This window comes from Cololabis saira, chromosome 5 (genome assembly GCF_033807715.1).
Source record: "Cololabis saira isolate AMF1-May2022 chromosome 5, fColSai1.1, whole genome shotgun sequence".
NCBI lineage: Eukaryota > Metazoa > Chordata > Actinopteri > Beloniformes > Belonidae > Cololabis > Cololabis saira.
This window is the reverse complement of record NC_084591.1, coordinates 49098732-49113079: the sequence shown is the minus strand read 5'-3', so window position 1 is coordinate 49113079 and position 14348 is coordinate 49098732. Positions and strand designations below refer to the sequence as shown.

At 40.3% G+C, this 14348-nt stretch overlaps 1 protein-coding gene across 1 annotated transcript in view; it reads left to right on the top strand.

Annotated features, from left to right (window-relative positions):
• Positions 1-14076, top strand: part of cbln1 (cerebellin 1 precursor) — a 37815-nt gene extending 23739 nt beyond the window's left edge. Inside the window, exon 3 of the mRNA XM_061722326.1 lies at positions 9922-14076. Coding sequence (XP_061578310.1) covers positions 9922-10119 — 198 coding nt within the window. The 3' untranslated portion in view covers positions 10120-14076. The remainder of the gene's footprint in view (positions 1-9921) is intronic.
• Positions 14077-14348: the final 272 nt, after the last annotated feature.

The window sequence follows — 14348 nt, the reverse complement described above, 5'->3', positions numbered from 1 at the left end:
CGATCTGGCAGTGAGAGTTGAGAAGAGTGGAGCCATTATGCTGTCCTGATTGTTGAGGAGCTGCAGCTGGGAGAGCAGGTGAAAGGAGTGAGTGACGAGGTGGGTGTGGCTGGCAGATGGAGTGAGCAGGAGAGAGGGGAGTGGACAACCACTGAAGGCTGGAGGACCAACCATGATACATGCTGCTATATGGTTGTCTTTAGATCGGTTGTACTCCAGCTGCAACCTTCCACCCTTGGTGGCCAGTCGTGCAGGTTTCCAGATTAAGTAGCTGTAGTATTTTCAGCATGCCAAACCTCTATATTCTGCAAACTTTATATTTGTTAATTACCTCTGTAAATGTATGCATTCTGGTGGCACTCGTTTTAAACCTTGTGCAGCGTGTATTGTAGAATTTAGGAGGCAATTATGTCAGAAATTAGAGGTGTTGTCCATTGTAACACTTAGTAAGAAGAGGGCGAGGTATCCCACTAAACTACGTTAACACTTAAATTTGTTTGTTTAGGTTGACTAGGAGCAGGGGTCTTGCTTTCCTTTTTTCCCATTTTTTTGTTGAATGCAGCTTGAAGCTTTATCAGTTTCTTTTAGTGACTGTTTAGGCTGTAAAGTCAAAAATAGCCAGCCGAGGTGGTTTGAGCATCTGGTGAGGATGCTCCCTGGTAAAGTGCGACAAAGCAATCCCGACTACTGCCCTGAGAAGGTACAACACCTCCCTCAGGAGGTGTTTCAGGCACGTCCAACCGGGAGAAGTACCCAAGACAAGCAGGAGAGATGATATCTATCGGCTGGCCTGGAAACGCCTCGTTGTTCCACCAGAACAGCTGCATCAGGCGGCTGCAGAGAGGGAGGTCTTGTACAACAACAGCAAAACTGATTAAAAAAAATTAAGGGACCACTTCAATCACAGCATAAAAGACTTTCCCTTCTTTTTTTGTGAATTTGGTTGACTGTACTTCATAAAATTATTTCTGAGCTCCTATTTCAGAGTAGGAGCTTTTCAGCACGAGAGGAGGGATCCGTGATGCAAATCTATAGTGATTGGTCTAAATAATGTAATGTAATAAATGTAATGTGCTGCTTGTCTCTTATCTGAATCTGGATTTTTTTTTTCTTTATTTTTGCAACTCTTCAGAAAGGTGCACCATTTTGCGTAGATATTCATGTTGCCTCTTTCAGGTGAATGAAGAAAAAAAGGCAACATCGCTTTCGGGAGAGAGGATGTTGGATCGCAAATGATAACGTGTGAGGAAATGAAGGGAGAAAAATGAAATGTTAAAATGTGGGTTGACAGAATAAATACAAACCCAGAGAGTGTCGCTGTCATGCTAAGCTCTGCATATGAGCTGATGATGCAAGTACCGGATGTTATCAAGCGGACTTATATTTAAATAATGGACTTTTCTCCCCCACCAACTCCTCACATACAGGACTGTCTCAGAAAATTTGAATATTGTGATAAAGTTCTTTATTTTCTGTAATGCAATTAAAAAAACAAAATGTCATACATTCTGGATTCATTACAAATCAACTGAAATATTGCAAGCCTTTTATTATTCTAATATTGCTGATATATATATTCTAATTTTCTGAGACAGTCCTGTATCTACAGTAGCTCTTGTACACCCTTTTATTTGTCTCTCCTCTGGTGCTCCCTATCTCTCCTCCTCTCCTTGTCCTGTATTTTGATCTGGTATTTCATCTCTTTTTTCATCACCCAGCCAGTTAATTGATAATATTCATTAATCAATGCAGATCGATCACAGCCTGACATGAAGCGTAAACCTTTTATCATGCTTTTTATATTTATGGAAGGCAGTTGTAGGGAGCAGCTGCATGTGTGGGAGAGGTGGTAGACAGTTGCACACATGCATTGCCAATGTTGTGCACGTGCTTGGTTGTGTGTGATGCCTACAGTCTGGTCACTCAAAAGCTACTGAAACAGCTTTATTAGTGCTATAATTACGAAACACTGACCCTGCGTGTGCTTTCTGTCGCCTATTTCAGTCCAAGTAGCAGTACCTCAATTGCTCAAGTTTGAATAAAAGTCACTATATTGGGCCGCTCGGTGGCGTAGTGGGTTAAGAAAGTGGCTCATATACTGAGGCTACAGTCCTCCTGCAGCGGTTGCAGGTTTGAATCCCAGCCTGCACATCTTTGCTGCATGTCATCCCCATTCTCTCTGTCTGAAACTTGAATAAAGGGCCACTAGAGCCCAAAACAAGTCACTATATTATAAGCAAGAAAAATACTCTAAATCCATTTATAGCCTCTGTACACTTGTGAAGAAATAGGGAATGTGTGTCCTGCCCTGGCTGACAGAAATCCTAGCACTTTCAGCTCTACCCCTTAAACGTCTCTTCATCGTGGTTTTACAGTGTGTACAGCACTTGCTTCCCGACTAAAACCTTTGTGTAGACACCAAAAACCCATTACTTTTTTAACTGATGGACAAATCTAACACTGTTCAAGATTGAACATCTGAAAGCAGCATCAGTAAACAAGACAGCACGGGAACACGTTTAAATAATTCACTCAAAGAAATCTGCGTGTATGAGGTTTGTGTTCCACATGAATGGCTCGGCTGGGTAGGTGTGTGCACTTTTGTGTATCTGTGTGTACGGAGTGATGCTGGCTTTTCTCTTCCATCTGCATCTTCCGTTTGGAAGCGTCATTTGCTGGACAGAAACATCCCACCTTCCCTTCCTTCATATCCCCTCAACTTTTGTGTTCCAGCTCTGCTTTCTCTCTCTCCCATTATCTGCATCTGTCTGTGTGTTGTTTTTTTTTTATAAATATGCACATGAACTTCTGAGTCTTTTTTAATACTCTGTACTTAAAGGATTTGAAACTAGACGGATTGTAGAATTACTCACACTGCGTCCCTTAGCCCTGAAGTGTAATCTGGAGAGATGTTAGTTATTGGTGATGGCGGTTTGAGTGGATAAAGTCCAAGACTGACATGAAGAGACTTGTCATCTTTGGGCATTGATTGAGGACTATTGGAAGTGGCTGAAAGTATGCAGTCAAACAAGACCTATTCAACTGAAAGTGTTTGTTTTGTACTGGAACAATCCGTTATAAAAAAGATTATAGATATGATTTTTTCCTGACTTTCAAAGGTTCAAAATCATTTTTAACTGTCATATATCTCATTTATTTCCCTTTGGGATTAATATAGTATGTTGAATTGAATTGTAATTTTCAGGTTGTCTAGTTGTCATTTTTAAGAGTTTATTGACGAAGCAATAAATAAATGTTTTAAAGCTTTGTATAGCGTAATTTAACAACAATGTCATTCAAAGTGCTTTACAGAGACAATAAAGCATCATTACAAAGCATATAATACAATTAAAATATAATCAAATGAAGATTTAAAACTTAAACAAAAAAAGAAAGAAAGAAAAAAGAAAAATAGCTAAAAAGGAAGGTAGATGGAGGCGGTTCAGCTCAAAAACTATTGTCTCTGTTGCCATGGAAAATGTCTCCTAGTAATGTGTTGATTGGTTGAGGAAAATAACCAGTAAAATCAGAGTGAGGGGGTTTACCACAGCACACAGGAAACGCAATATTTATACTTAACTTAACAAGAAGTTATTGAGTTGATGGCGAATATTGGACTGATTGATCAATATGCACAATAAAATTAATTCATGAGACCTTTTAAAACATTGTTTGATCTTCTATGAAACAAATAGCTGTTTTGGCATCAGCTTGATATCGTTACGTGATAGACTGTGCAAGAAAATTATCAGTATGTGGTATATTAAAAAAATCAACATTATTGGACAACTTTGTGTTAACTAAATTTTCAACATTCTGAATTATCCCTTTTGCTGTGACCTGTGCTGTTTTCCTATTCAGACTGTTAAAGAGAAAAATAATTTAATTATAGTCACAGGTGAGATGCTAAGAGCAACACACACACACACACACACACACACACACACACACACACACACACACACACACACACATTCACTCACATCCAGTCTGAGTTGGTAGTTAAGAGGAGTGCCAGGCCAAGAGAGCTCTTGACTTTGACAGGCTCTCCATCTACTACCCACACACACACACACACACACATACACACACACACACACACACACACACACACACACACACACACACACACACACACACACACACACACACACACACACACACACACACACACACACACACACACACACACACACACACACACACACACACACACACATTCCTGACCATCACACAGAATGAGGTGGATAAGTGCATAATTATGGGATGTTTATGACTCTGTTCCATCAGTTAGTGACAGTTTTAGAATTGCTTGCTCTCGGGGCATACGGACAGATTTTGACATACCTACAACTCAGGCGTGAACTCCTTACTGACAGGATTTAATTCTGTCTTTGAAAACCCAGAATTATGTTAAAACATAATGTAAAAAATCAGTTGCATTGCTGAGGTAGTCCTGGTCTTGTCAGCAGTAGCACTTTAAAACAGCGTGAAGGATCTAAAAACTAAGTCACTACTGCACTTCAGGAAGGGCACAACTCTTTTGAAACTTTAGTGAATACTGTGACCTGTTTGATTCTGTTGTTTAAATACAAGTTTCAGTTTTATCTTCTGCAAGTTCATTGTTCTTTCTTCTTTTTTTAATGGTAAGTTTTTTTTTTTTTTTTACCTCACTCACTGCTTGGTATTATTTCTTCTGTAAATCTCAAATTGGGTTCAGACACAAAAGAAAGCACCCGCTGAAACAAACCCGGCATCAGAAATAAACTGCACAATCTTTGTCGGTATGTTTCACCATGTGACCGCAGTTTTATATATATATTTAATTCAAACATGACTTTATCCAGACACTGTTTACTTTGATTATGATACCATTTAGATTAAGGTTGTGGTTTACATCATACATTTTTATTCAGAATAATGGCTTAATTGGATTAACATCCGAGTATTTATTGTCCATGTGGTCTGAGTGACTCCTTCATGGAGGGATGTTGCTACAGTATGTTCCATATTTTATTCATCTTTTATTCTTCTTACCATGTTCAAAATGAACTAAAATGTGAGCCACAAAGCAGATCTGAAGCCAGTTTTTTAAGCAACCACATTCTCTTACTTGTTAAGATTTTGTACAATATGCTCTTGAACTAAAGTAAATTACAGTTTTTGTTTTTATCTTTTTTATTACGATGCAGTGACTCTGTAATCCCATTTGGTTTATAAAGTGTGACCCGGCATAAACAGACGTCTCACTAACATTCAGTTTGTTTTACAGTACATTTCTGCTGTTGCTCAAAAGAGAAATGATGAAAGCTGTCGTGTGGTCTGTGTTCAGGCGGTGGTTGTTCAGCGAAGGCTGGGAACACATCACTCACAACCACTTCTCTCTGGAAGAACATGTTATTCCCGATGGAAATATTCGTTGAGTCAGGCACACTGTAAAGCTTTTGTTGTAGTGTGCGTCATCGCTTCTATAAGTCTTTGTTAAAACCTATCCAAGTGGGGTAAATAAGGGAAATACAATACAGACGAATCTATTAATAATGTACTGACTACAAGTGAAATACTTTGTTGTATTACCGTAACCTACTTCACAGCTGAATATAATTATTCATTGAAATACTGAAGTCTGAAATTGTTGTTTACAATTGAATGAAAGTATCATTACAGTCACATTAAAAGACAAACACAATGTGGTTAAACTGATAACACACAAATAATTAGGGCCCGAGCACTTACAGTGCGAAGGCCCTATTGTATCTGTAGGAATTTTTATTTTCTTTTTCCTTTTCCTCGTTTTTTTAATTTTTCCAACAAAATGAGGGCCTTTTTTCCCCCCTAAACGTTGCCCAAAAGTCACCAAATTTTGCACGCAAGCCAGGCCTTTGATATTTAATGGTTTGGATTAATGGGTGTGGCCTAATGGCTCAACAGCGCCCCCTAGAAAACGGATTGTGATAAAGACATGTGGGTGGTGTCATTGGACTCGGTATTGAGTACTTGACCTTCATTGGCCTGAATTAGCCGCCCCTTCTTCTGAGTGGTCAATATTTGATAGTCCCTATTCTCTGCCATAACTTTTGAATGGTTTGATATAGAGAGTTGTGGGTGGTTTCATCCGCTAAATGTCCAGTCCTGAAGAATCTACATGCGTCATACAAGCTTCCACTGCAGCCTGAACGTGCACAAGGGTGCGAGGGCCCTTTCATCGCTGCTTGCAGCTATAATTCATTATTGTTGGAAACTGACTCCCCCAGTCTGGCCTTCGGCAGGAGGGTCCCCCCTTATGAGCCTGGTCCTGCTCAAGGTTTCTTCCCTCCTAAAGGGGAGTTTTTCCTTACCACTGTTTTGGCTTAAGGTTTTTCTCCCACTATGGGAGTTTTTACCTGCCATTGTTTCTATAATAATTGCTCGGGGGTTTCTGTTTATGTTTATGTTTATGTTCATGTTCTGGATCTCTGGAAAGCGTCTAGAGACAACTCTGTTGTATTAGACGCTATATAAATAAAATTGAATTGAATTGAATTGAAAACCATTACAGCACTATTGAAAAAAGTAACTGAGCCCTTGGACTTAATAAATGGTTGAAGCGCCATAAAAAATAATGACTTTGTGCCTCTTAAGTTCTCGGTCAGACCTGGATACATTCAGAAGGAATTTCTGACCATTCCTCTTTACAGCTTCACCTTAAAGGCTTCAGCTGAGGATGTCTGTTGTCAATCGTTCTCTCGAAGTCAATGAAAAAGCTGTCAGGGAAGTCATCGAGATAGAAAATCAGATAATCGCAGTAGTCTAGGTTTGATTTAGCTTCAGGGGCCTGAAATGGTTGCTGCTTATGTCTCTGCCTGTTTGTTTTTTCTCTTACAGATCTCCAAGGCTTGTGTGCTCGTTGTGCGTTTACCTGTGTTTTTCTCATTTTAAACTAGCAGTGGATGAAAAAAAAGAGGGAGTTTAAAGTGGTAGTGTTGCCACAAACCATGAACAGTCTTAATGGTCTTTGTGGATATCATGGCAGTAAACTGGTTGACGATGACATGAGCAGATGTGGGGAGTTTACTGGTGGAGGCTGGTGCCTATGATGAGCCCAGAGGGTTTGTGTCATGTAGGGCATTAGCTGCTCGATGTCTGGTTTATTGGCCCCATGCCCTACTTTTGACATTTTTATCAGATTTGAGAGCCACGATCACTGCACTGACTGTGATGGGGGCTCTCAGCACCTTCACAAAGGGATCCAAAGAAGTGAAGATCTTCAGGCCAATGATGAAGGGGTACCAGATGTTAGTAAGCCATAACTCGTGCATCACCTCCTGGTTTCTTACTAGAATTGACAGTAGCTTCTTCCACCATCTGTCCCTTCTTGGTTTCAAAATGTGCGTCTCGATCCTGCAACGATGCACATTACTTTTCTCAGTCAAAAGCGTTACCGTGGCGACGATAGCCACCAAAAAGTGCGCCCACCCTTCATCTGATTGGTCGATATTTGATAGTCCTATTTTCTGCCATAACTTTTGAATGGTTTGACATAGAGAGTCGTGGGTGGTGTCATCTGACTCGGATTTGAGTACTTGACCTTCATTGGCATGAATTAGCCCCGCCACTTCTTCTGATTGGTCGATATCTGATAGTTCCTACTTTCTGCCATAACTTTTGAATGGTTTGATATAGAGAGTCGTGGATGGCGTCATCCGCTAAATGTCCAGGCCTGAAGAATCTACATGCAAGTCATACAAGCGCTTCCACTGTAGCATGCCTGAATGTGCACAAGGGTGCAAGGGCCTGTTCATCGCTGCTTGCAGCTTTAATTATTATTATTATGCATTACTGCATTACATAAGAGTTTTACCTCTGAATAATCATTTGAATGATCATGCATACATAATGATTGTGTTTTCTATTGCTCTTATTGTCCTCCTTACTGGTTTTACCGGTGCTGGTGTTGAACAGCTAAGGATGATGAGAGTTGATCATGGGTACATATTAGGGGTGTAACGGTACACGTATTTGTATTGAACCGTTCGGGATAGCGTGTTAGGTTCAGAACGGAGGCGTACCGAACGAGTTTCCACACGGACATATTAAGTAGAGGACCGCACGTTGTGGAGCAGAGCGCTGCTGCAGTTGCGCTCACACACAGAGAAAGTATTAAGATTAAAGAAAAAAGCATAACTAATGAAGAACTTAAGAGCTAAGCACATAATTGTGACAAGTCCAGTGTTTCCCCTACCATTGCTTAGGCCTGGCGGGGCCTGGCCAGGCCTAAAAAAAAAACAAAAAAACAATGATCATTTACGTTTATGAGCGCCTCTGCAGCGCTGTTCTGCAACGTGAGTCAACCTGCTTCGTTGCCTAGTAAAGCCTGAATTATGGTTCGGCGTTAAATCGATGTAGAGCCTACGCCGTAGGCTACGGCGTAGGGGACGCGGTGACGTGCACCGTACGGCCGCTCGCTGCGTACCGTACGCCGTAGACTCTGCGTTGGTGTAACGCGGAACCATAAATCATCCTTAACGATGCGAGTACCGCTGCTGAGAGCGCGGGCATATTATTATACATTATGGGATGTGTAGAGTTTGTAGCCAGCCAACTATGGCGCCGGCCAAAAAAAGAAAAAATATTGCGGGCGACAGACAACATGATATAAAGAAATGTTTCTGCCAGGTAGCCTACGTGTGTTTGTGTTTGCATGAGACGCTGCAGGGAAGCATGAAGGAAAACACAGCCCGACGACGCACCAGGCGTCCGCGGGGTCCTAGCGCCGGCACACGTAGAGCCAATGTTATTTTGTGTGTGTGTAATAAACAACTAGCACGTTTATATTTTGCATTTTGTTTTCTTACTGTACCGAAAATGAACCGAACCGTGACTTCCAAACCGAGATATGTACCGAACCGAGATTTTTGTGTACCGTGACACCCCTATTACATATGTAGCAGAGAATGTTCCTGCAGGGTGTCTGGATGACCGTTGGCTAGGTTTTTCTGAAAAGCAGCAAGGAACTTATTGATGGTTGGGAAGCTGCACATCTGCTGTGAAGGTACCAAGGCTTTCTTCATTTTGGTGGCAGCAGCTGTCTAGCTTTTCCCTGCTTTGATTGACAAAGTGTCAATGACCAAATAGTTTTTTCAGCGAAGGTTGTGTTGCTCTGCTGGGCCCCAGCAGAGCAACACAACCTTCACTGAAAAAACAACAAACTGGCCCAGGCAGGATTGGACCTGTAGAGCCTTCCTTTCCTATGCCAGACCCATGTGGCTGGGAGTTTCTTCATGACTTCAACCGCTATGCTATGCTATGCTATGCTATGCTAAGCTGATCGCTGAACTTTACAAAAGTGCCATGCTTTGGTGACTGCACTTGGAGCAGCTATAGGAAGTGGCAGACTTGGTACAGACTTGGTACAGTGTCCCATGGTGGTGGTATTCGTGGCGGTGTTTGTGATTGGGGTTGAGTAAGCAATGGCTTATTTTCTGCAGCTGGGTGTTGCAGGTAGTAGTTGCTGGGGGGGGGGGGTCAATTGTTACTGCCAGCAGGCACCACTCTGTTGTAGCACCTCTGGCCTCCACTGGGTAGTGATGTCATGGTGCACTGGAAGCATCAGGTTGACTCTTCTCTAATTGATAATCAATGGTGATATGTCGAAAATAAAACTCAAAAGCATCATACACATGAAAAAAAAACCCAAAAACCTGAAAATCTAATTGCCTACCACTACAAAAAAAAACAAATCGAGGCTTAAATAATCTGTCCTTGTGCTCAGCCTCAGTCTCCAGAAGCCTCTACTCACTTTCTGCAGTTGTGACTCAGTTGAAGATCAGATCACAATTTATTATCTACTATTTTTTCCTAACGTTGTAAATTGACATCCAGGTAGTTCATCCTTTTATTACTCTCCTCATTCTTTTTCCAACTGTGCTTTTCCTGATCCAGGTGAGCCTGATGCACAATGGCTGGCCAGTGATTTCGGCGTTCGCTGGAGACCAAGATGTTACACGCGAGGCTGCCAGCAACGGTGTCCTGATCCAGATGGAGAAGGGGGACAGGGCCTACCTCAAACTGGAGAGGGGAAACCTTATGGGAGGGTGGAAATACTCCACCTTCTCTGGCTTCCTGGTGTTCCCAATGTAGAGAGAAGGAAGAAGAGAAGAAGGAGGAAGAGAAAGGGCAGGAGTTGGCAACAAAGGAAGAAGCATTGGCGGAAGATGGAGAGAAGACGACGCGGGGGAAAAAAGAAAAAGGACACAAATGAGATAGTGGAAGCGGAAAAAAGATGGGCATGTGACATCAGACTTGTATTCTGGATGCTGCAGAGACGAATGAGGAGAGATGATAGAGATATAAGAGCATGATGCACAACAATTGTACAAGGGTAAACTAAGAGAGAAATAATGGAGCCAATACATTCAAGAGTACGGCCAGCTTCTTCACTTCCCTCTCTCCTTTCATCCATTCCATCATGCATCCCTTTCCTCCCTCTGTTTTCTCCGTGGCTTGACTGCAGCTTTGGACAGCCAAAACTTTTTTTATTATCTGCTGAAAAACGCAATTGATCATTTGTATGTTATAGAGTGTTTAAAAGCCTAACTGTCCCAACCCCCACCCCCACCTCCACCCCCTCCTCATCCTCATATATTCATGCAGTTTTTTATTTACTATCAACATGAGCTTTGAAGAATGTTTCTCAAGGAACTGCTCCCACATCCCCGCATTTTATGTGTTTATATTTTTAGCATTTGTTTTCCTTTTGTAATATATATTTGGACAGACTTTGGATTTCCTTCTGCCCCGAAGCCAAACTACAATTTTAATAGAGGAAATGCAAAACTCTGATCACAAAATCAGGAGTTGAAGACTCCCATGCAAACCCATGCAAACCTGTATTCTGCATTGACCATGACAAATTCATGTATTTGTATGATATCATTGAAGTTTTTCCCTGAAATTCACAGCTGTTTCTTCCATCATATCCATTTAACCTTAACTCCTCTCATTTTCAGTCTTTAGACATAGACTGTATAAAACATTGGACGATGCATTCGGTCTCGTAACCCATAGGTTTCTGAAGAAGTTTTGAAGCGTCTTTTTCTTCATACAGGGTGCACCCAGATTGCTCAGCAAGCCGGCGGGAACACACCCACTACATGTCAATCAAGTTAGCTTTGTTCCCAGCGCCTTCAGCCCAACGCCACTGAAATATCTGCAGAGCTTCTACCACACATTCACAGCGGGATATAACGTTTAAGATGTTGACTCAATGGCGAAATCAAAAATGGTGGTTGGGTTCATACAAAGGGCTGGTTGCTTGGCTAAACGCGGTAGCATGATGATTACAAATGAGCACGTGATTACGACTAGCCAGTGGCTGAGCCAAGTGTCGATCAGTCATATTAAAAATACATTTATTGCTTGATATTAACTGTCCAGGCATGGTGCAAAAACATTCATCCCTTCTGAGCTGTCATGGATGTGAAATCAAAAATGATTGAGACCAAAACGATCTTTTTGAACCGGGCTTTAAATATGTTTATTCCTGTTCTAAATTTGGACATTTTAACATGGGAGTCAGTGGAGATTAACTATTGATCAGTCGAGGAACTGCAACGAATTTTAGTTTTGCACAAGCCTCAATCTGGGAAATGAGATGGTTGGTGTTTGGTCTTAACCCCAAGTGATGCGGTTGTCCAAAAATAACTCCATAAAAAAAAGAAAACAATTGTGTCGAAGGTCAGATTTCCTGCATTTTCAACTCCATTGTAAACATTGATTAATTGGATATAAATATCACAATTTTTTTTAGAAATAATGCACACAGCAGCTACATCTGCATGAAAGAAAGCAACACCTTTTTAAATGTTTTAGGTTGTATGGATCAGGACAAAATGAAAAAAAAAAATGTTGTTATTCCTGGTTTTGTAATAAGGTAAATCTATTTCAAAAGATCAACAACACATATTACACTGCATTATTGTTTATTAGCCAAAAGATTTAGGCAAAATGCCAAAGCAGTTTTTAAAAACATAAATAAAACATAAACTCTGTGTGACACAATCAGTCTGTCACATTGATGTGGAAAAGATTTGCCTTATTCTTAGTAACTTTCAGTCTGGCCTGCATCTGGATTGCAACACCTTGATCCTTTTATTTTTCAACAATTCAGTTGTGGACTTGATATATTCTTGAATTGTTTCTTTGGCACGTTTCAGTTTCAGCCAAGCTTTTACTTTGAGGATGCTTGCCTCACCTTTAACTGAAAAGAATTGTCTGGTAAACCGAGATGTTCATCGTCATCTTTATGTCTCCAAGGCATCCAGGTCCTGTGGCTGCAAAACAACCCAAATGATCAGAACTCCCTGGCTGTTCCTCACATTAGCCGTGTGTTGGGGTTTCACCAAACACAGCGTTGGTTATTATGGCCGATGGTCTGGTGGTTTGTCCAGATGCAGGGTAGAAAACATTGTCCATACTGCCATGTTTTCAGAGAAGAGACATTCTCCTGTTAAATCCTTCCAAACTATTCTTTATTCTTTATTCCGAATATTCAACATCTTCACTGATTCTACAGAGTCTGAGATAACAGCTCCCTGCTCTCTTACAGTTTCCCTGACTATTGCATGTTATAGTATGAATTACTTAGGGTGTAAGATTTTTGTTAAATCAATCATGACCATATGTTATATTCTATGTGTTGTACCATTAACCATTTTCTTTTGTCCTGATTTGTCCTGATAGGTTTACTAAACAACAAGGATGACAAAACGTGAGAGATTTATGAAATAAAGGGTTGCTTTTACTTTTGTTCTAAAAACCAAAAAAAAAGAAACTGTTCCCATGAAACAGCTCTGCTGTAACTCACATTCAAACATTACACAAGTGTTTCAAAACTAGTGTGAATTCTTGAGTTGTAATCATTTTCCAGTCAATACTTAACCATAAAATAGCATTACAAATATTTACAAAATCCTATTATTGTCATTCCTGGAATAGGCGTTGGGGCAAAAGTAAACGAAAAAACGCTAAAAAACTATTTTTTTTTTAATGAAAAACTAAATTAAATGCTCAGTAAAATAAAAGCATTCATGAGGAAATTAATTGAAAGCTTTTTTTCCCCCAAATATTTCCACTGTGGTCTAAAATTGTAGCAGTATTAAGTCTACGCTATTCATTAGAAGAGGAATTTGAATTAAAGTGTTTGTATACGTAATAAACTTTGTCCATGTATGTAGTACTTTTCTATGATTCTCTTATAACCAAACAGTTGCTACTGGTGCTCATCATACGTCCAAACAGAAAGTACTGCTTTTCTCATCCGTCATGCCCCCGTGTAAACCAGTGTTCTCCCCACCTGAACATCCTAAACTCATCCATCTCCCTTCTCTCTTCCTCTCCTGCCTCTGCTACGGTTTTTTCAGGTATTGTATACCTCCTTCTCCGGGATACTTTTCTCTCTTCAACAACACTGTATACTCACAAGTGCAGATATTTTTGTCTTGTTTGTATTTTTTTTAAATCTTATGTTGTTCTACCGCCCCTTCACTGCTATTTTGCTCCTTTATTCTCCAGCAACGGTTCACCTACTGTACCTTCCTCTGCCCCACCTCATGTAGTTTGTACCTAATCTGCTGCAGTATTTTTTGCCTCCAGTCTCCAGATCTTTACTTGCTTTCCTCATGTCGGACTGTGGAAGCCTGCACATCATGAACTTCATATATGGACTTTGTATGTACGCCAATGGATATAAAATGGATATATAAGTATATCAAAATCTAAGCCAATGTTTCTATTCTCCTGACATTATGATGATAATGCTAATACTACTACTGAAAGCTCAATCTCATTGATGACTATAATATCTGTATTTCTGTACTTCAGTGTTTATAAAAGAGAAAAATATTCTACAAGAAATCTACTAGTAATTGTGTGGAAATCTGAGGCTGCCATTCTGCTCTTCTGGTTAAAAAAAAACAAAAATGCTTCTTGTTTTTGTTTTGGGTCAAACCAATTGTGGCTAAACAGCTGAGAATACTACTTATATACATTTATTATTATCATCATTATTATTATTGTAAAATATGGGAATATTTAGACTATGACTATGATTTATCAATAAGATTAATTTATCTACTGTTTTTTTATTCATTTGCTTTGAATTAATCAATAAATTTAAATGGTACTTTTATTTTTCTTAAACCCAACAGACATCTGGCCTGGACGTTTATTGTGTTGAAGCTGGCAAAACTTCTAAAAACAGCAAAAACACACACACTTAGCCTCAAGTGTGTGTGTGTGTGTGTGTGTGTGTGTGTGTGCGTGCGTGCGTGCGTGCGCGCGCGCGCGCGCGCGCGTGCGTGTGCGTGCGT